Source organism: Suricata suricatta, chromosome 1 (genome assembly GCF_006229205.1).
Source record: "Suricata suricatta isolate VVHF042 chromosome 1, meerkat_22Aug2017_6uvM2_HiC, whole genome shotgun sequence".
Taxonomy (NCBI): domain Eukaryota; kingdom Metazoa; phylum Chordata; class Mammalia; order Carnivora; family Herpestidae; genus Suricata; species Suricata suricatta.
This window is the reverse complement of record NC_043700.1, coordinates 116,690,188-116,710,537: the sequence shown is the minus strand read 5'-3', so window position 1 is coordinate 116,710,537 and position 20,350 is coordinate 116,690,188. Positions and strand designations below refer to the sequence as shown.

General features: G+C 35.2%; 1 protein-coding gene and 1 pseudogene across 1 annotated transcript in view; one reads left to right on the top strand and one right to left on the bottom strand.

The window, feature by feature from the left end:
* STPG2 (sperm tail PG-rich repeat containing 2) overlaps positions 1–20,350 on the bottom strand; it is a 446,153-nt gene that overhangs the window by 251,563 nt on the left and 174,240 nt on the right. Inside the window, exon 9 of the mRNA XM_029922541.1 lies at positions 1,032–1,191. Coding sequence (XP_029778401.1) covers positions 1,032–1,191 — 160 coding nt within the window. The remainder of the gene's footprint in view (positions 1–1,031; positions 1,192–20,350) is intronic.
* Positions 10,486–10,614, top strand: LOC115302938 (annotated as a pseudogene).

The window sequence follows — 20,350 nt, the reverse complement described above, 5'->3', positions numbered from 1 at the left end:
CTTCAAGAAACCCTGAAATGGATATTTATGTATTATTTGATTGTGCTTGGTGATGGTGACTGTGATAGGACTAGAACTTCAAAGAACTAATTTCCCTGCACCACTTCTTGGTGACCACATATTGAGTGTAGTCAGGGACATGAACTGTGTTTGAATTCTACTTTATAAAAAAGCTAAAACCTGACAAAATCATCAATGGTACCCCAAATTTGAGAGAAAACAAATAAAATACACAAAGTGAAAATTTGACTTACAATGAACCTTTAAATTGACAAAATACTTGATTCTTGAAAGAACCCTGAAAGACAAAGCAAGCCTCTATGGATTGCAGTCTCTCTAAGTATTCTCACTGACTGACAGGTTGTAGTCTCCTAATTTGGTTTTTCATCAAAACCCTTGAAAGAGGATCTCCATTCTGTTTCATTTTTTTTTCTCATCATATTCTCATAAGCAGTCATTACAACAGTTTGGTTGTTTTGTGGTAATACATTTCTAAATTATTTCTGGAAATAATAGTTCCTATTTTCTCTCTAGTTTTCCTGGTAACACACTTACCAGAAAAAGTTACTGCATTCGTTTTTAGTCTAAGAAAACTATTATTAGTACTGAACTAATCCCAATTTTTCAAATAAAAATTACTTTTGGAATTTTAACCCTCCAAATAAATGTTTATATTTTTATATGGATGCTTTCTTGATACTTGAGAAAAATTAAAATGATTCCATGATACTAACATGATGTGTGTCTTATACAATGTAAAGTGCCTTTCTCCTCTAACAACCCTAGCCCATTAAGAATTTTGGGTTTTCACTAATAGAAAATGACTTTATTAGTTTTAAATTCAAATCAATAACATTGTCTTTGGTAAAATTAAGAAATGTAAAACTCCAGAGACATCTTATGGGTAAAAAATATCTAAAATCTTTCGCTAAATGAAGCAGAATTTTTTTCTAAGAGGTTTGGCAAATATAAGGTTATGAAAACCTTAAATTTTTTTTCCCTATAGCTTTAAAAACACAGTCTGTACTTACCTGGCCCATCAGTCATTTTCTCCTTGCACCGAGGAGCTGCACTAAGAAAGGAGGCATGTTTCAGCTTAGCCACATAACTACGGGGTGGCATGTATTTATGTTGAACTTGGGACATCTCATATGATTTTTGAACATCGTAACTGCCAGGTGCTGGAATGTCCTGAAAAAGATTTCAGTGGATGAGCACAAACATAACTTATATGGAATATATCTAAGACTATGTAGCATAGATGTTCACACTAAATAATGGCATAAGTAGAAAGATATAAAAAATTTTTAATCATTTTTTTAAAAAAAATTTAAAAGAGTATCCCTAAATTTATGCCCTCCTAATAAAAGTGTAAATTTTCTTGTCAAAATTTAAGGTAAAATAAATAGAATTACAAAACCTAGACCATACTTTAAAAAAATAGCCTTCATAATATAGATCAAACTTTCATTTTCAAATTTCATGTTGAAATCAAATTTCATACAGGAATGAGAACAAGAATTTTTTTGTTTTCATTGGCAGTGGAACTATCCCTGCAATACTGTTCTATGTGGCGATACTTTACTTATTCTACAAATGAGACTGCTTATTTCATTTTTAATAGATTCCAATTAAGTTAAAAGCCTTCCCCTTTCATCATTTATGGCTGTTTATATGCTCTGTAGTTATATTAACATTTTAATCAACATAAACCACATGGAAATTAATAACTACAATAATAATTCTAAACTCAGTTAAATATAACATATCATGTTTGTTTCACAATTAATGTCTGTAAACTATCAGCTAATTGTTTCAATGAAAAAATTTTAACTCATTTTCCTCAAATTATTTTAAAATAGAAAATATTATCTGAAGCATATCTGGTCATCTCTGTGCTGTAGAAAGACCAAACTTTTCAAGTTTTAATGATTTTCTGGTAGACAGGCGACCCTTGTGACTAATGGTGTGCACTCTAGGACTAGACTTCCTGGGTTTCAAATATCTGTTCCTTACTTCTTTAGAGAACCTAAGCAACCCCTCTGTGATTCTCAGTTTCCTCATTTGTAAGTGAGAATAATAATAGTATTTACATCATAAATCACAGGGTTGTTGTGAGGACTAAATGAGTTAAAACAAGTAAAATACTTAGATTGGTACCTAATTCTATAAAAGAAATAGCTAGTCTTAAATATTCTACAAAACCCAATTTCAATGCAAAAAAAACAAGACAACTACCAGAGTTTGGGCTACTAGGGTAGTATTATGAAGTTTCAAATAAGCCAAACAAATCTGGATACTGAAGAATCAGACTCTTAAAGTATACCTAGGAGTCATACTTTACAAAACATTCTTTCTCTGGTTTCTCATACCCTTGTTATCACCATGGTATATGCCAACAACATTATCTTCCTCTTCCAAAGAATCACTAAATATGGTCAGGGTACTGATCATAACTAGAGGAGAGATTCTTACATGAAACCTCACATTTCTGGTTTAAGTCCTGTGTCAAACACCAAATGCCACAATTGAAAATTCAAGTAAGAAGGGTCAACAGTTATTTTCTTCTAGCCTGCATCAATAGAATATTTAGTAAGGCTGAAGATAAGCAATAAGAGCAGTAGCTCCAAAGATGACTTTTAGATCTTTGGGGGCTGCTTCAGTACTATGTGAAAGGAAAGTGGAAGAGAGTGCCAAAGCACAAAGAAATCATAAATACACACAACATACTCAAGAGTATTTAGGAAAGCTTTGCAAAGATCTTTATTATCCCTACTATCAATTTTAATTTTCTTATCCAAAACTATTATGGTTACTGCTTCCTGAACACCATGTCTGATGTCACCACCTGTTCCTTTTTCCAGTGCCCAAAATCTATATGATTGATGGCTATGGCTCCTTCCACACAGGAATCTTTTATTTTTTTTTTAATGCCTTGAAGCAACAATAAGAAACTTCATCAGTAATCAGTTTTCTTCAAAAATAGTGTGTTCCCACTCAGAAAAATTCATCAAACTAGTTATCCTAAATTTCAATCGATTCACTGGCTCTTTTATTAAGTGAAAATATATTACCCTTGTTCATGATCACAGCATATTTACGCTTCTATGAAAACATACTCCCTGCTTTTGTCCTTTATCAATGCTACTATGCTCTTCTTACTCATCTTCAATTCTCATTTTGTCTGACCAAGAGACTGATTTTTTAAGTCAACTTCCTAGACAAATGATTGGTAAGACAAATCTGAAACAATGTCTAATAGCAACAATTTAAACAATACTTATATATGGTTCCCTAAATACCATTTCAGGAAAAAACAGTATGTGTAGCTAAGATCATCAAATCTCTCTGGGTGATCCTTTATACATCACAGAAAATAGGAAAGGCACATGGTGAGTGTAAGAGTTACCTTAAGGTGGTGACCAAGCAACCATTCTTCTGTGGGTCAGAGAACTTCGTGCACCAACAACCCCCACCCCCGACCTGTAGACCTGGAATGTCTGCGCCATTTGAAAACAGTGCCCTTATTTGGTGATCTGCCCTCCCAGGACCAAACCCAGAAGTCTTTCACCCATAAAAATACCTCACCCCTCCCCACCAGGCACGACTTCCCTGACTCCCCACTCCCAGGGTCATGGAACCTCGCCCAGGAATCGCAGATCCCAATAAAGGCTTTCTTGGTTCCATAACTTGGTCTCTTTCTTTCCTTTGTCTCGGCCTCCATCTATTAAATCTTACAGTGAGTGGATATTAAAGACATTTCTCATGCCTTTTTTTTTTTAACCCAGTTACTTGTATCCCGTTTGTGTATTTGGAAAATTCCACATACTTTCACAGTAGAATCTGAGTCCTGGCCCAAAAACTAAAAATGCCTGATTTGCAACTTCCTGGTCTAATTTTTTAGGTAGGGCATTAATCTAGGTCATAGGCTTAAATGACAAACTTTGAACTGGCAGCCAATTATTCAAAGAAACAGAGAGCATTAAAAATTTCATTCTAGTGAGGGGCTGGCAGTGCTAGAAGCTATGTGCAGCTCCCAGAGGCAACAAAAATAAGTAGAGATTCAGAGAAAATGCCATACGATGTCTAGTGAAATAAAAGCTACGCCTCAATGCAAGTTGAATGTAAATCTAAGGTGTCCTGACTTCAACTAGAAAACCGAGGCCCTAACTAAATATAACATAATCATAGAATTAAAATAATTGATGTATGTAAAATTCTTAGAACTGGTCTGATGCATAACAAGCACTAGAGCTTCCTTCTGTTGCCATCATTGTTGTCATAAGCATTATTATTCCTCTTAGGTGTGAAACTACTTGTAACCCTCAGTTATACTTTCCTTGCCTGGGGAGATGTTAACCGGATATTTAAAGGGAAAGCTGCTAGTATGTTAAGGCCCAAACAAACAACAACAACAAAAGAAAAGTAGTTAATTTGTTGAGAATCACAAGCAATGTCCCAGGCAGTTAAAAAAAATCATTAGTTTCAACCAGCTTCAAAGGAAAGCAGGTCACCCCATTATGTTTCAGAAAAACCATTTCACATACTTTGGGACTTTATTCAATTCTGTCAAGCAAGTTGAAGCCCTGTAAAATTCCACATGCCCAAACACAAGCCTCTTCTTCAAGGTATTTAACACATTTTGAACTTGGATAGGGAAAGCTAAAGAGGAAAGCTAAAAACTTCAGAACAGAGGGTAGAATCAATAGGAAGAAATGAGACCCTCAGGCTCTCAACCCAAAATTCAAAAGGGTGACAAGGACAGAGCCACACAGACAGAGTGGAATCCTAGTCCTGTGCTACGTCGAAGGACGAGCCCCTAGCAGTCTACAACAAACCTGACCGCAAGAGCCATATGCCGGGACTCCGTGCACTAGACTTAACACTATGGGTGATTAAACCACAACCATTCCTTTCAAGTTATAAAATAAATGCTCTTTCATTTCTATTTCATTTCTCTCATTTCTGTTTCTAGGATCAAACATATAAATACAATGTAGGTAGCATAATATAATTAGAAAGATCACTATGTTTTGCCTAAAATAAACTTTCGTTACATTCTTTGGGTTAATTGTTCTGGCTTTTATTTCCTACCTACCTGAATATATTCCAGTCCAAAATTTTATTTTAAAATCCCAAATACATAATTATTTTAAAAAAATTCACTAGAATTTGGGGCACCTGGGTGGCTCAGTCAGTTAAGCTCAGGTTATGATCTCACGGCTCATGGGTTCCAGCCCCACATCAGGCTCTGTGCTAATAGCTCAAAGCCTGGAGCCTGTTTTGGATTCTGTGTCTTCCTTTCTCTCTGCCCCTCCCCGACTCATGTTCTTTCTTTCTCTCAAAAATAAATAAACGTTAAAATTTTTTTTCTAAATTACTAGAATTATTTTCTAATGAAGCTTGTTCTATCAGTTAAGGGACTCAAGTAGACTTCAATGAAACTTTCAATCAAAGCTTTATTCAAAAATATTTAATCAAATATATACATAGTAAAAAAAAAATCTGAGCCAAAAATGTAGTAAAGTTTGCCTGAATATGCAGAAAACTTTGATGAAAGTAATTTACCAATAAGCTTATTTAAACTGCTTCATTTTGGCTTTGTAGAGAAGAAAGGTATTTCAGATGATAATCAAATTATCTTTGTTTTACGTATTGCAAATTATAATTACAAACACGTTATCCTTGCCATTTTTCAGTTTTCCTAACATTCATGCCTCTTTAAATATCTGATTTAAGAAAGAATAAGTCTTATTCTAGAACAAAAAATAATAATAATATTAATATAGATAGGAAATTATACTGTTTTGTGAAAGGCAAAAATAGAAAATAATGATTTTATTTGCCATAATCTTTTGATATACCAGAAAAGACTTTTCACCCTACTGCTGTTTTATGAACGGGACTAAAATTGTAATCTGTACCATACTTCAGGCTCAGTAAAGAATAACAAAAAGTGGTGATGGACAAAATCACGTAGATAATAAAACCACTGATCTCACTTACTTTTGCTAAGGTAACATACAATTCACACTTAAATCACAAACTTGCAGTGGTTTGCTGACATTTCCATTTCATTAGCCTCAGATAGCCTTATATTAAAACTCATGATCTCCCCTTTCTCAACTACCCAACCTTCTATCCTTTCTGACCCACTACACTAACTCCTTATTTAACCAGGTCTGCAAATAGAAAGCTGGCATTTACTTTTCTTCACCTTCCTCTCCCATATCTAAAAATCATCAGTTATAACGATTGTAACTTCTCTCACTTTATCCTTTTCTTTACTACCAAAACAATCCTGCTATGGGCTCTAAAATATACCTGACAACTGTACTAATTGTTTCTTTAAACTTTAGGTCTTCTGTCTCAACCAGCTGCATCACAGTTGCAAATAAGTTATTGTACTAAAACATGGCAGAATTCTGCTGGAAACGTGCATTGGTTCCTGGTTACTTATTTATGTAAACACACAAATATAAGTAAACTGTATACTTCTTGTATAAACACATAAACATACAAAGAGTTCATTAAACAAATCTATTTATTTGAATATTTCCTTCTTTCTTCATCAATGTAAGAGCAGGAAGAAGGAATATAGATATCTGATGCTTCCCCAAATAAAATTCTATTTACCTTACATATTTGCAGGTTAATTTTCCTTTTATTCTCTCAAAGAAAGTTGACACTAAAAATCCAGGAACATACTGACATCACAATAGCCTTGGACATTTAGGCCCTTTCATGCTTTCTCCTGTACCATTCTTTTTTTTTTTTAATGTTTATTTATTTTTTAGAGAGCACAAGCATGGGAGGGGCAGAGAGAGGGTGACAGAGGATCTGACATGGGGCCTGTGCTGACAGCGGTAAGCCCAACATGGGGCTTAAACTCATGAACCACGAGATCATGACCTGAGTGGAAGTCAGTCATTCAACCAACTGAGCCACCCAGGCACTCCTCTCCTGTATCATTCTTAGACTGTAGCCCTCATCCTTATGTTAAGGTACTGACCATAGCTCAAACCATAACATTCTCATTTCAGAAATGAAAGTAAAGGACAAAAGGCAAAAATGTGTTGAACAACACAACAGCCTTCTCTGAAGGATTTTCTCAATCCCACAACTTTTGTTTTCTTTGCATTAAAGTATGTCAAATAACTACCTTATAAGAGAACTTGAATACAACAGTTGTTTTAGCTGGGCACATTGTTCTTTAAATAAAAATGGGTTCTGTTAGTAAGGAAGAAGAGAATAAATATGGGGTTGACACTAGTAATCTTAGTCATAATATTTCTCTTCCTTTGAGGGCACTAGAATTATAAAATATAACTCACTTCTAGAATACTATCCAGGATATTAGACTATCTCACTCAAAACCTATTTTGACCCGAGGTTTGTAGGCTTTGTTCTCTAATTCTTGCTCATCTTTTGGGTCTTAACCTTTGAATCCATTAGCTGTCAGATCACTGGTGATACACTTTCAGGACACACTGCTCTTAACTTTGCTGCAGTTTTTACACTTGCCATTAAACAAGCCTTCAATTACTTCTTTAATATCATTCATCCACATGGATATGTAAACTTCTTGAAGGTTGGGAAAGTATTGTTTTTTTGATCATTGTATCCTTCAGTGATGGCAAGTGACTTGCACACAGTAAGTGATCAGTGAATATATTTTAATCAATGAAAAATTATATAAGCTAATGAGAGAGCGAAGAAAAATTTTAGTATCTACGTTCAAGTCTCCCCTCCCATGTGTGGCCTTATCGCTGAGCTCCCCATTACAGCAGGGTTGCCATAATACCTTGAAAGTATTTTCACCTCTAGAGTGCCTAAATCTGTCTCACATAAAAGCAGTTTATATTAAATGTGTGCTGGGTAAAGATTGTTCAAGTACTGCCTTCCCTAAAGATGCTCCTGTTTCTAATAAAAATAGGTATAACATAATCTCAGCAATGATGTAGAAGAATGCAGACATCTATTCATACTGGTGAAGGACTAACTTTCACAAAATCATTAGGTAATTAAATTTGATTGATATTTTATGTGAAATGTATATCCTTCTCTTTGCTATCAAAAAAGTAGACTTTTACATTTGATGCTGAAGCTTTTTAAGACCACCTTCGACATTAGTTTTACAGGAAAAAAATGTATATCTCAGCAGATTAAAGTAAAACATATGAACAGAAATGGCCTATATAACCTTTCTATTCCTATAAATGCTAATGTTACTGAGGCAGGATAAAAAGCATAGATTAGTGCCAGTCAGTTCTAACTGACATGATATCATTTCCTCAAGTTTTATCAACTCAATACAAATCCGGAAGTTGATTCTTTTGCAATTTGAATGTGAAAAGAAAGTTAATGAAAGTGATTTTTTTTAAGGAACATAACTGTTCCCAGATCCAGTTGTACATATTCGGATAAGGCACTAAAATTTATCTTGATAAACTTAGAAAAATTAAAACAGTTAAATTTTGAATGTGATTTGTGAGGGATATATGAATGTGAATAGGAGAGTTGGGAAATTTTTCATTAACTCTAGAGAAATGTGTACAAGTAAAATTCTAATCAATTTGCCATGTTCAAACTTTTTGAAATCAAATGATCCCTACAATTAGTTTGGCAAGAATTACCCCTTATATAAAAAGAAGGATTATTTTAAGGTTGTACTATTGAAATACCACAGAACTTGAAGTCAGAATTAGTGGGTTATATTCATAGCCTTGTTATTAGCCTCATGTAGGCCTTCAAGAACTTCACTTATCTAAGCCCTTCTCACTCTGATGATGCTGATGGTCATGTTCAGAAATATTTAGTTGGTCACTGTGCAGGGGATGTGTTTTCTCCCTTCTCTTCTTATGATGTTGGCTGTGAGATGAATTGTAGAACTATTCATATTAGGAAGTTGCCTCTCCCACAGTGAGCTACAAGTAGACACAATGATCCAGACTTCCTTTCTGTAAGCTATAAATATCTCAGCATTCCATTACCTGCAGCAAAAAATAATTGTGGCTGGGATGTCTGGGTGGCTCATTCAGTTAAATGTCCTACTCGGTGTTGGCTCAGGTCATGATCCCACGGTTTGTGAGTTTGAGCCCCACATTGTGCTCTACACTGCCAGTATGGGGCCTGCTTGGGATTCTCTCTCTCTCTGTCTCTCCCTTTCTCTGCCCCTCCACCCCAATAAATAAATAAACTTAAAAAAATAAAATAAAAATAATTATGGTTATATCTAGACAAAGAAGAGTAAAGGTGAAGAAAGACAGGAATAAACTATGAAAACAAGGTAATTAAGACAAAGGAGATATGGAACTACAGGGGCTGAAGGCTGCCTACACACAGAGATAAGGGGTCCTGGTAATGTTAACCACACACTTAAATAACTCTCTTCCATGTTATGACACATAGTTTATAGATCTCAATAGCAAAAGTCAACTGTAAATTGAAATGAAGGAAACCAAATTATTCTCCCCAAACGTTCCCATAAATATATGTCTTAGCGAAGCCAGGTCCCGCCGTGCTAGTCCCAGGAGTTTGGCGGTACGTGTCTCATCCGCCCCGACCTGACCCGACAGACCAGCAGGGCGGAGAATCCTCGTGGGTTCTTGATCCTGAGGGAGGGAAAGAAAGGGCAGGAAAGGGGGTGCAGAGACTGAAGACAGCATACGGAATCCGATCAAGCCTCTCTTTTATTCTTCTTCCTTTCCTTCTCCCTCTTTCCAGAAAACATTTGTATCTTATATATGGTTTGGGGCAGGGAACTGACCTGGGTTGGTTGCCAGGTAACAGAGTCAAATGAATATCAAAAGAAGCACCCAGACTTGCCTCTGCAAATGCTGGGGGGAGGAAGCTAGCACTGAATAATCCAAAATGCGGTTTTGATCTTTTGTGCACCTTGGCCATTCTACGTATGGCCCAGCATGACCGGTGCCAAAATCTTGGACCAGGAAATGTCACTCTCCTAGCCTCCAGATGTAAATCTTGTTTTTTGGTTGCTCCCTGGAGAGCGATATATCCTTGCCTGAGGCGGCCAAAAGCTCGTCGGCTCCCAACAAATATATTTTTCTAATGAAGAAAATATATTTTAATACCCCAGCTCCTTCCAAATTTATAGGGCTTATATAGCAGTAAAGAATTCTTCAACTTGTTTATTCTTGATGTCAAATTTAATAGCACATTTTTAGTTACACTAAATGTTTCTTGACTGAATAAAGAAACAAAACAAAATAAAACAGATGAAAAAGCTTCAAGGGTCCTATCACTGCTGTTTCTAAATGTCACACATATAAAGGTTATTGCCATCTAAAAACATCCAAAATATCTATTAACTTCATAAAGAACCAAGAAAATAATCATCTAGAATAATGCTAATATCCTTACTTTGTCCTTTCCCTTCTTTTCAAAAGTTTGGTATATTGTTTCCCCTGTACTATAAACAAAACGCTGCTTTAGTGATCCTGTCTTTAAATGTTACACTATTTTAGCTTTGCGCAGTGGCAGTATCGTAGCCAATGAGGTTTATCCGAGGCGCGATTATTGCTAATTAAATGTTACACTATTTTAGTTTTGGTCTAACAAAAAAGTACTGAGTCTTTACTAAGCACTGATGCTAGTGTCCATCCATAGTGAAGATTGTGGACTCTGAAGGTGTGTTGCCTGCATTCAAGCCCTGGCTCAGTGTTTGTGTTATTATATGACCAGGGATAAATCTTATGTCTCAATTTCCTCATCTATAAAATGGGAATAATAATAGTCCCTACCTTGTAGGCTTACTGAAAGAATTAAATGAGTTAATATATGTGTAACACAGTGCTAGGTAAATAGATGAGCTCTATGTAAATTTTAGTTGTTAATATACTTCAATAATATTGATATTTGAGTGACACTTGGTTTTCCCCAAAAAGTACTACAAGTACTATTTGAAAGTAATATATTCTTCAATGTCAGAAATAAATTAATTTTAGAACATGTAGTGGTTTTTTTTGAACATGCAGTTTAAAAAAAATACCAGTATATCAGTTTCAAATGACAAAAAGCACAAAGACTGACATAAAACTGTAACGTGGTTATGGGCCGAATATAATTTAACAAATATCTTCATTAGACATAAAAAACTAAACAAAACTCAGGATAGAGTCCTCTATCATTTACTAACATTATTAAAGAAATGTCATGCTTTAGAAAAAGAAAAAATATCTTTTCCCCATGCATTTCAGGAAGATGAATCAATTCATTTTAAAAAGTATTATTTATTGAACAATTTCAAATGCCTTTGTTAGAGTTATTGGAAATCTACCTTTCAAAATATTAAAGAAAATGTAAACTTTCTAGGCCCAGGTTCTGGTTTTATAGAATACAAATACTTTCAATACCTTAAAGATACAACTATCATAAGAAAAGTAAATTTCTGATTTATAAAGTTAGTCCATATTAATGCCTAGACAATTAAAGGGAAAGTCAATTTAACATGCACAGAAGCATGTGAGGGAAAAAAGCAAATGTAAAAGAAGGAAAAGAGAAAGTTCATGGTTTCAGTTTAGAAAAGCATGTGGTTCATATCTCTCATGGAGCCACTCCAAATTTGCCAGAGAACTCATAGGAAAAATTGAAAAGAAACACACACCCTCACCCACCACACAGACTCACACACACAGCAAAATGAACAAAAACAAGCTAACAAACTGAAGTTACAAGGAATATCTAACTTAAATCATATAGTCCTGAAAGACAAACAAAAATTTGTATGAAACACTTATTTTGTTTTGTTTACATGAAATAGATAATATCAATTAGCATAAAAAGGGAAACTGCATCCTGTCCCCACTGTCTACGGCTAGCTTAGATATCTAGGATCTATACCACATAGATTATTGGGCCAGTATAGATCATCTTTGATGTAATTAGGTATTGTTCTATTTTCCCTTCCCATCACTACACTGCCTTCTCATTGTACAAATTTTAAATGCAAAGAAAAAAAGTCCCTCTTTTACCTACCTGCACAGTTGTACCCACTGAAGATCACTCATATATTATTTTCTCTATTACTTAACCAGCCTTTACTCGTGAACAGGTAACTCATTTCCACTTTTGCACTGTTATAAACAATTACATAATAAGTGAAAACATATACACATATGTCTATGTGCTTCTGGGCAAATGCCAAGATAAATTCCTAAAAAACTGAATTGTTAAGGCAAGGGATATGTCCAATTTAAGTTTTGATTTCAATTACCAAGTAGTTTTAGAAAGGTTTTAGCAATGTAAACTCCCCCAATAGCACACAGGCCCTTGAACAACAGGGGCTCAGTTACATGCAGATTTTTAAAAATGAGTATAGTGGAAAATTTTTTGAAGATTTGCAGCAATTTGAAAAAATACACATATAGACCATATGGCCTAGAAATATGGAAAGATTTAGGGAAAAGTAAGGTATATCATGAGTGCATAAAAGATAGGTAGATACTATTTTATCACTCACTACAATAAAATATTTACAAAGTTAAAATGTATAAACACACACAAACACACACACACACACACTTACAGATAGTACATGGCACCGTTTGCAGAGGAGAGAAATGTAAATACACATAAAAATGCAGTATTGAATCATAACTGTATAAAATTAACTGTAGTATGTACAGAACTACTATGGTAATTTCATAGCCACCTCCTGTTGCTATTGCAGTGAGCTCAAGTGTTGCAAATATCTGCCTAAAACACTGTGTGACACTAATTCCTCCATGTGAACAGCTTCTCTCTCCACTAAATTGCTACTGCAGGACAAAGTGATCTCTTGTCGTTCTCCCATATTTTTCAGCATGTTTAATACAATCCTGTTAGCCCTGAATGACACCAGAGGACCCATATACAATGTACCACTAGTGATGCTGGCAGCGTTCAGAAGAAGCAGAAAAAAAGCCATGTCAGTATAAGAAAAAGTTGAATTGCTTGATATGCACCATAGATTGAGGTCTGCAGCCCACCATTTCAAAATAAATGAATCCAGCGTTAAAAGACACTGTAAAAAAAGAAAAGACAATTTGTGAAGCCATCACTGTAGCTACACCAGCAGGCACAAAAACCTTGCTCTTTTTGTAAAATACTTTTTTATCATGTCTTAAAAATTTGGCTTTTATGTGAGTGCAGGATTGCTATAAGAAAGGTATACCTGTAGATTCTAATATGATTCAAGGAAAACTGAAGTTATTATAGGACAACTTAAACCAAAAAGAAAGTAAAGGAACTAAAGCTGGAGAATGTAATGCCAGCAAAAGATGGTCTGAGGATTTTTGAAAGAGGTGTGGCTCAAAAAAATGTCAGGGTAAAAGGAAAAGCAGTTTCTGCCCAGTCAAGAGACAACAGATAAGTTTCCAGACACCATAAAGAAAATCACTGAAGAGAAAGGATATTTGTCTGAATAGGTTTTTAATGCAGATGAAAATGCCATATTCTGAAAACAAAAATGCCAGAAGACGTTGGTAAGAAAGAGAAGTAGGCACCAGGACTTAAATCTGGAAGAGACAGGCTAATTCTACTGGTTTGTACAAATGCAATCACTTTTATGATCAGGACTGCCCTTACCTATAAAGCTGCTAACCCCCAAGCCTTGAAGGGAAACAATAAAACACCAGCTACTGGTCTTGTGGTTGTACAACAAGAAGGTGTGGACAACCCTGAATTGGTTTTATTGGTGCTTTGTTCCTGAAGTCAGGAAGTACCTTGCCAGTAAGGGGAATGCCTTTTTTTTTCCCTTTCAAACTGTTTAGGAATTGTTTCATTACAAAAATAAAAGCAATGAGATTATCTATCAGGTTCTAAAAGCACCCATGAATCAAGTCACTCAAATTCCTCTTTTTTTTAAATTATTTTTTATGTTTTTTTTAATTTATTTTCAGGAGACAGAGAGAGACAGTGACAGCAGGGGAGGGTAAGAGAGAGAGGGAGACACAGAATCTGAAGACAGGCTCCAGGCTCTGAGCTGTCAGCACAGGGTCTGACGCAGGGCTCGAACACAGGTACTGCGAGATCATGACCTGAGCAGAGTCAGATGCTTAACCGACTGAGCCACCCAGGCGCCCCTCAAATTCCCCTCTTAAAAAACAAAACAAAACAAATTCCTGTCTTAAGAAAAAAAACAAAACAAACCTTAAACTACAGTGCTATTAAGCTTCCTTACAGTAAGGAATAAGACCAAGCTGTACTAGAGTAAAAACCCCTGAAATTCTGGGCACGAAAATACTTTAGTAGACATCTGGTTTATTCAATCATTAGGCCTACTGAAGATAGACTTAACAGAGCTCATGGAGTAGGAGGAAAAAAGTCCATCTAGCACCTGCTTCACTGCAAATTTCCTGGGGGAAAAATTATGCATTCTGTACTACAGTCTTCCCTGAAAGCATCCACAGGTGGTTGCTATGGATTAACTTGAATAGATGAGAAACTTTCTGTACACCCAACTGGGCAAGTAGTATTAGTAATACAACTTCAGAAGCATTTGTAGGCACAAGAAATAGCACTGCCTACAGTGAGAGTCTTTGATAATCAAAGAAAATTATATCACTGAATATAATCTTACAAATAAGGAAAATATATGCATTTTGCCAATGCATTGTTTTACATATCAGGGAAAATGTCACAATGAGATCTTCAGTGAAATTAAAACATTAATTGTTAAACTCAACTTTAAACAATTCTGAAGTTATTTTGTGGTATTAGAAATCAGGGAAGAAGAAAAACATTAATCTAAATGGAATTTAGGGAAGAAATACAGGACTAATATGGAAAAGGAACAGCACTTCTTTGGCAAACTCATTTTTTTTTAAATGCCAAATATGGGTGCTGGGTGACTCAGTCAGTTAGGCGTCTGTGAGTTGGAGCCTCATGTTGGGCTCTGTGCTGACAGCTCAGAGCCTGGAGCCTGCTCTGGATTCTGTGTCTCCCTTTCTCTCTGCCCCTCCCTTGCTCGTGTTCTCTCTCTCTCTCTCTCTCTCTCTCTCTCTCTCTCTCTCTCTCTCTCAAAAATAAATATTAAAAAACTTTTTAATGCCAAATAAACATTTTAGTCAAATTTCACTAAACAAAATAAAAGCAGATCACCACTACAACTCAAGAGGCCAATCTAAATATGCACTTGACAGCAAAGCACATCTGAGTATGGGGTGAAAAAAAGGTTTTCTAAAAAAACCATCAAATGTATCCTCTCCAAACACCCAAATAATAAATCACTTCTGCAGTCCTTTTGTTGAGTGGAATCATAATGAACTGAAGATTTATTGCTGGGGGAAAAAATCTGTAGTACAGTAGTATGAATCTTGGCTATTAAGCATAATTAGCTGAATCAAGTTAAAGAGTTCAAAATCTAATAAGAAACTTTTGTGAGTGTGTGAAAAGTCTCTAAGCCAGCTGACCCAAAAACAACTGAGACATCTAGCCTGTTCACTGAGACCAGACATTATTTTAAATCTTCGTTCTTTGAAGGCAATTAAAAGTTACAATTCCAACAGCCCACAAACCAAATTTTAAAAACTTGTAGAAAGCAATTAAAACCACACTCAAAGAGCCTGTATTTTTTTTTTTCAGCTCAATTTCAGCACCTTAAGGGGAAAAGAAAAGCATCCTTCCTTTGATTCTGGACAATGCTCCCATCCACTCCATGCATTCAAAGCAAAGGCATCAGAGCGGTCTACCTTCTTTCAAACACATCTCTAGTTCAGCCTCTAAACCAGGAGGTCACAAACACCTTTAAGATTCCTTACACATGGCACTCTATGGAAAGCAGTATCAATCCTATGGAAAAGAACCCCAATAGAGAGAACATCATTAAAGTCTGGAAGGATTACACCACTGAAGATGCCACATTGCTATAGAAACAGCCATGAAAACCAGCAAGCCTGAAACAATAAATTCCTGCTGGAGAAAACTGTATCCAGATAGGGTTTTTTTTTTCCTTTTTAAAGTTTTTAATTAAATTCTAGTTAACATACAGTATAATATTAGTTTCAAGTGCACAATTTAGTAATTCAACACTTACATACAATACCTGGTGCTCAACGTAAGTGCCTGCCTTAATCCCCATCACCTATTTCACCCATCTCCCCACCCACCTTCCCCCTGGTAATGATCAGTTTGTTCTCTATAGTTAAGAGTTTATTTCTTGGTTTGCCTTTCTTTTTCCCATGTTCATTTGTTTCTTAAATTCTACATATGAATGAAATCATATGGTATTTGTCTTTCTCTGACTTATTTCCCTTGGCATAATATTCCCTAGCTACATCCACATCATTGAAAATGGCAAGATTTCATTCTTTTTGATGGGTGAGTAATATTCCAGTATATCTATCTATTGATCAATCAACTGATAGAGCACATCATCTTTATCTATTCCTCAGTTGATGGACATTTGAGCTATTTCCATAATTTGGCTATTGTAGATAATGCTGCTATAAACATGGGGGTACATGTATCCCTTCAAATTATTGTTTTTGTATTCTTTGGGTAAATATCTAGCAGCGCAATTGCTGGATAGTTCTCTTTTTAACTTTTTGAGGAACGTCCACACTGTTTTCCACAGTGTGCACCAGGTTGCATTCCTACCAGCAGTGCAAGAGTGTTTCCCCTTCATATCTGTGCCAACATTTGTTATTTCTTGTGTTGTTAATGTTAGTCATTCTGACAGGTGTGATAGCTTTGATTTGTATTTCCCTGATGGTCAGAGGTGTTGAGCATCTTTTCATATGTCTTTTAGCCATCTGTATGTGTTCTTTGGGAAAGTGTCTATGCGTGTATCTAAATGTTTTGCATTATTTCATATAACTTACAACAAATACAATTTTTAAAAAATCATGAGAAAGCCTGGAGGTATAGCAAAAGAAGTGGGAGGAGAGAGTTTCAAGGTAAGTATTTTAGAAAAATTCAAGATCTAATAGACACCACACCAAAGGAATGAACAGGTGACAGCCTTATGGACAGGAGTACTTCTGAACCAGTACCAGATGATGGGGAAGAAGATACAGAAGAAGCAGTGCCAGAAAACAGACTGACATTAGTCACCGTGGCAGAAAGGTGCTGATTATTTAAGACTGCTTTGCAGCACTGAAACTAAAACAAATGGTGAAAGAAGGACTGATCAGTATCATATAGCAACAATTTTAGAAAAATGAATAAAAAGCAGAAAAGACAAACAGAAATTATATGTACATTCTGTAAATTTGCACCAAATGTGCCTGCCTCTTTTGCCTCTCCTTCCAACTCCTCCACTTCTACCTCTGCCACCCCTGAGATGGCAAGACCAACCTCTCCTCTTCCTCCTCCTCCTCCTCAGCCTACTCAATATGGAAATGATGAAGATAAAGACCTATATGATGATCCACTTCCAATAACGAATGGTAAATAATATCATGTTGTACAGTCAATAAACTTATCTGTTGTGCACGCATGTGTCTTTGTGTGAAAATGTGATAACTGTACAACAAGAACTAAATGAGATAGTTTTGTGGCATCATCATCAGTGGCTAAGTATTAATCATGTAGGACATCACGTACAAACCTGTATGGAAGTGGTAGCCTATCCTCACATAGGCATAAGAGTGTGATATTTAATATAAAATTAGCAATATCTTCATTTTCTACTGTTTTATAACTTTGCTTGTAAAAAACTAACATTACTATGTAGTATGCCTCTCTCTCACTCTCTCTCATCATTGAAGAAACTGCCTATCAACACAGGTAAGTGGCTTTAAAAAAATAACAATGTCTAATACTGCATTATGAATATTATTTTAATACTGTATGGCATAAAAATTTTACATTTCTTCGTTAGTGGCTGGTCTACCATAAAGCAATCATATGCTGCTTCCTCATTATCAATGCATGAATCATTATCCCTGTAAATAAATATAAATTTCTTTTTCATATTATCTTTTCAATTTTGATATCTATAGTATTTTTGTATCATATAAGATAGCATTGATGTAGGCACTGACACTTCATTTTTGTAAACAATGTAAACTTAACAGTATCAATAAATACAGCACAGTGCTGTATATGCATTTCTTCTTCCTCATGAGTCTCAACATTTTCTTTCCTCTAGCTTGCCTTATTGTACAAATACAGTATATAATATATATAAAATACAAAATATGTGTTAATTGACTGCGTATGTTATCAGTAGGGCTTCTGGTCAGTTAAGTAACAACCCTGGGATCATGATATGAGTGGAAGAGTTGTGATGAGCATCAAGAGTCCGATGCTCAAATGACTAGGCCACCCAGGCACCGCAACACCACACGGCTTCACCTATGCAGGGGGTTGCTGTCCCCTACCCTTGCATTGTTTGAGGGTCAATTGTATATCTATTTCCTCCACCTTTGCCAACACTATTATCTTTTTTAAATCTCCTAAATGAGAAAAAATTTCTATTTAAAAAATCTACATTTCTTTAATTTCAGGTGAATTTAACCATCTTTTCATATGTTTATTGGGTTTCTAGGGCTCATTTTCTAATTGAGTTCATCTTTTTTCTTTCTAGTTTTGTAATCTCTTCACTTATACTGAGGAAATAGTGTTTGTCTTCACATGCATTTAAAATATTATTCCCAGTTTATAGTTTTTCCTTTGCCTTTATATATGGCATTTGTCTTATGGTCTTGAAATTTTCAGTTTATTTTTAATAAGGTGTTTTCTAGTAATTTTTATTTAGTTTTGCTACAGAAAAGTGTTCAACTTTATGCAGTCACATTTTCCTAAGGTTTCCTTTTAGTTGCCCTGTTTCCTCCCTTGGATAATTATTTCTTTAACATTTAAATATTTAATCAATTTAAAATATGTTTTATAGAAAGAGTAATCAACTTCTATATCTGTAGCTACTTGAAATTTGTCACTCTTAGAATATAAATATTACCAGTAGAAAATAGGAGAACTAGTCGCAGAAGATAGCATTGTAGGAAGACCCGTATAAAAGTAAAACATTATAGTCAGGGATAAAGAGAAAATGATATGCTAGCAGTACTTAGCAGAGTACTTTCCCATTTACTCCATAGGTTCAAAGTGCTGAAAATAAATTTGGGTGGGTGGAGGTGGAAAAGGCAGCAAAACTTAATCCCCAGAGTTGCTCTAGGTGAATGCCTACTAGACAATGAAAATTGACCAAAGATATACAAATCAACTGAACAGCAGCTATAGAGTAGATGATAAACTATCACTCAACTCAACAGTGAGTAGGTTTAAAAAGAAAGCCACAAATACCAAATGTTGAGAAATACTGGGTTTAGATAGTCTTATCATTATTCAAGCATGTTTAAAATGTATGGCAGCATGTGAGCTTGATAGAGCAGGATGATGAATATGAAAACCTTTTTGTGTTATTCTCTATCCTTTTCCATATGTTTGAAATATTTCCTAAACCAGAGATTTAAAATGGTGTGTGAAAAAAGAATATAACAAGAATTAATATAAATTTATTTATTTGGCTAGTTTCAGGATGATAAGGGCCTTATAATTGCAAAACAAATAACCCAAAAGAAAAAAATCAATAAAAGGCTAAATAAAAACTAAGACTTCTAAGATTATTGCAAAAAAATAAAGAAAACAATAAATTCCAATTAGCAATTAGCTATTGCTAGTAGTAGTATAGTTCTTGTTGCTAATGGGTCCTTCTCTGTAATATGAATATCTCTTAGAAAATAATAAGAAAAATATAAATTTTATAATACAAAATAGAAGAAGACATAACTGTTAGATCTTCAAAGGAATAAACAAAATTAGCCAATAAATAAAAATCAATGATTAATTAATAATCAAAATAATGAAAATTGAATATTTACTGGGAATCAGCCAACAGAGCAACATGGAAGGATCCTGAGCTTCCCTCCTCCCACAAAAGTACTAAACATACAGTTTACTTCCGTCTACCCTTTAACTAGGTCCAGAAACTAGCTGAGTGACTCCAACACATTGGATGAATGAGAAGATTCTCACGTCAAAATTGGCTAGGAAAGGCTGAGACACACTCTCACCATAAACCCCACTCCTGACACAGTGCCAAGCAATCAGGAAGAAACCCCCAACTCCTACCCACTCCCTGAAATATGAAAGGTTTGGAATTCCACATCCCAAACGTAGTAAATTTTACTATTGGTTTTTAAAGCTCCGTGTTTTGGGAGCTCTTTCCTCTGGTGGGAATCTATCATTTGGGGTGCTAGACTAGACCACTTTCTTACACCGTACACAAAAATAAGATCAGCATGGCTGAAGGACTTGAATGTGAGACAGGAAACCATCAAAACCCTCGAGGAGAAAGTAGGGAAAAACCTCCTAGACCTCCACCGCAGCAATCTCCTACTTGACA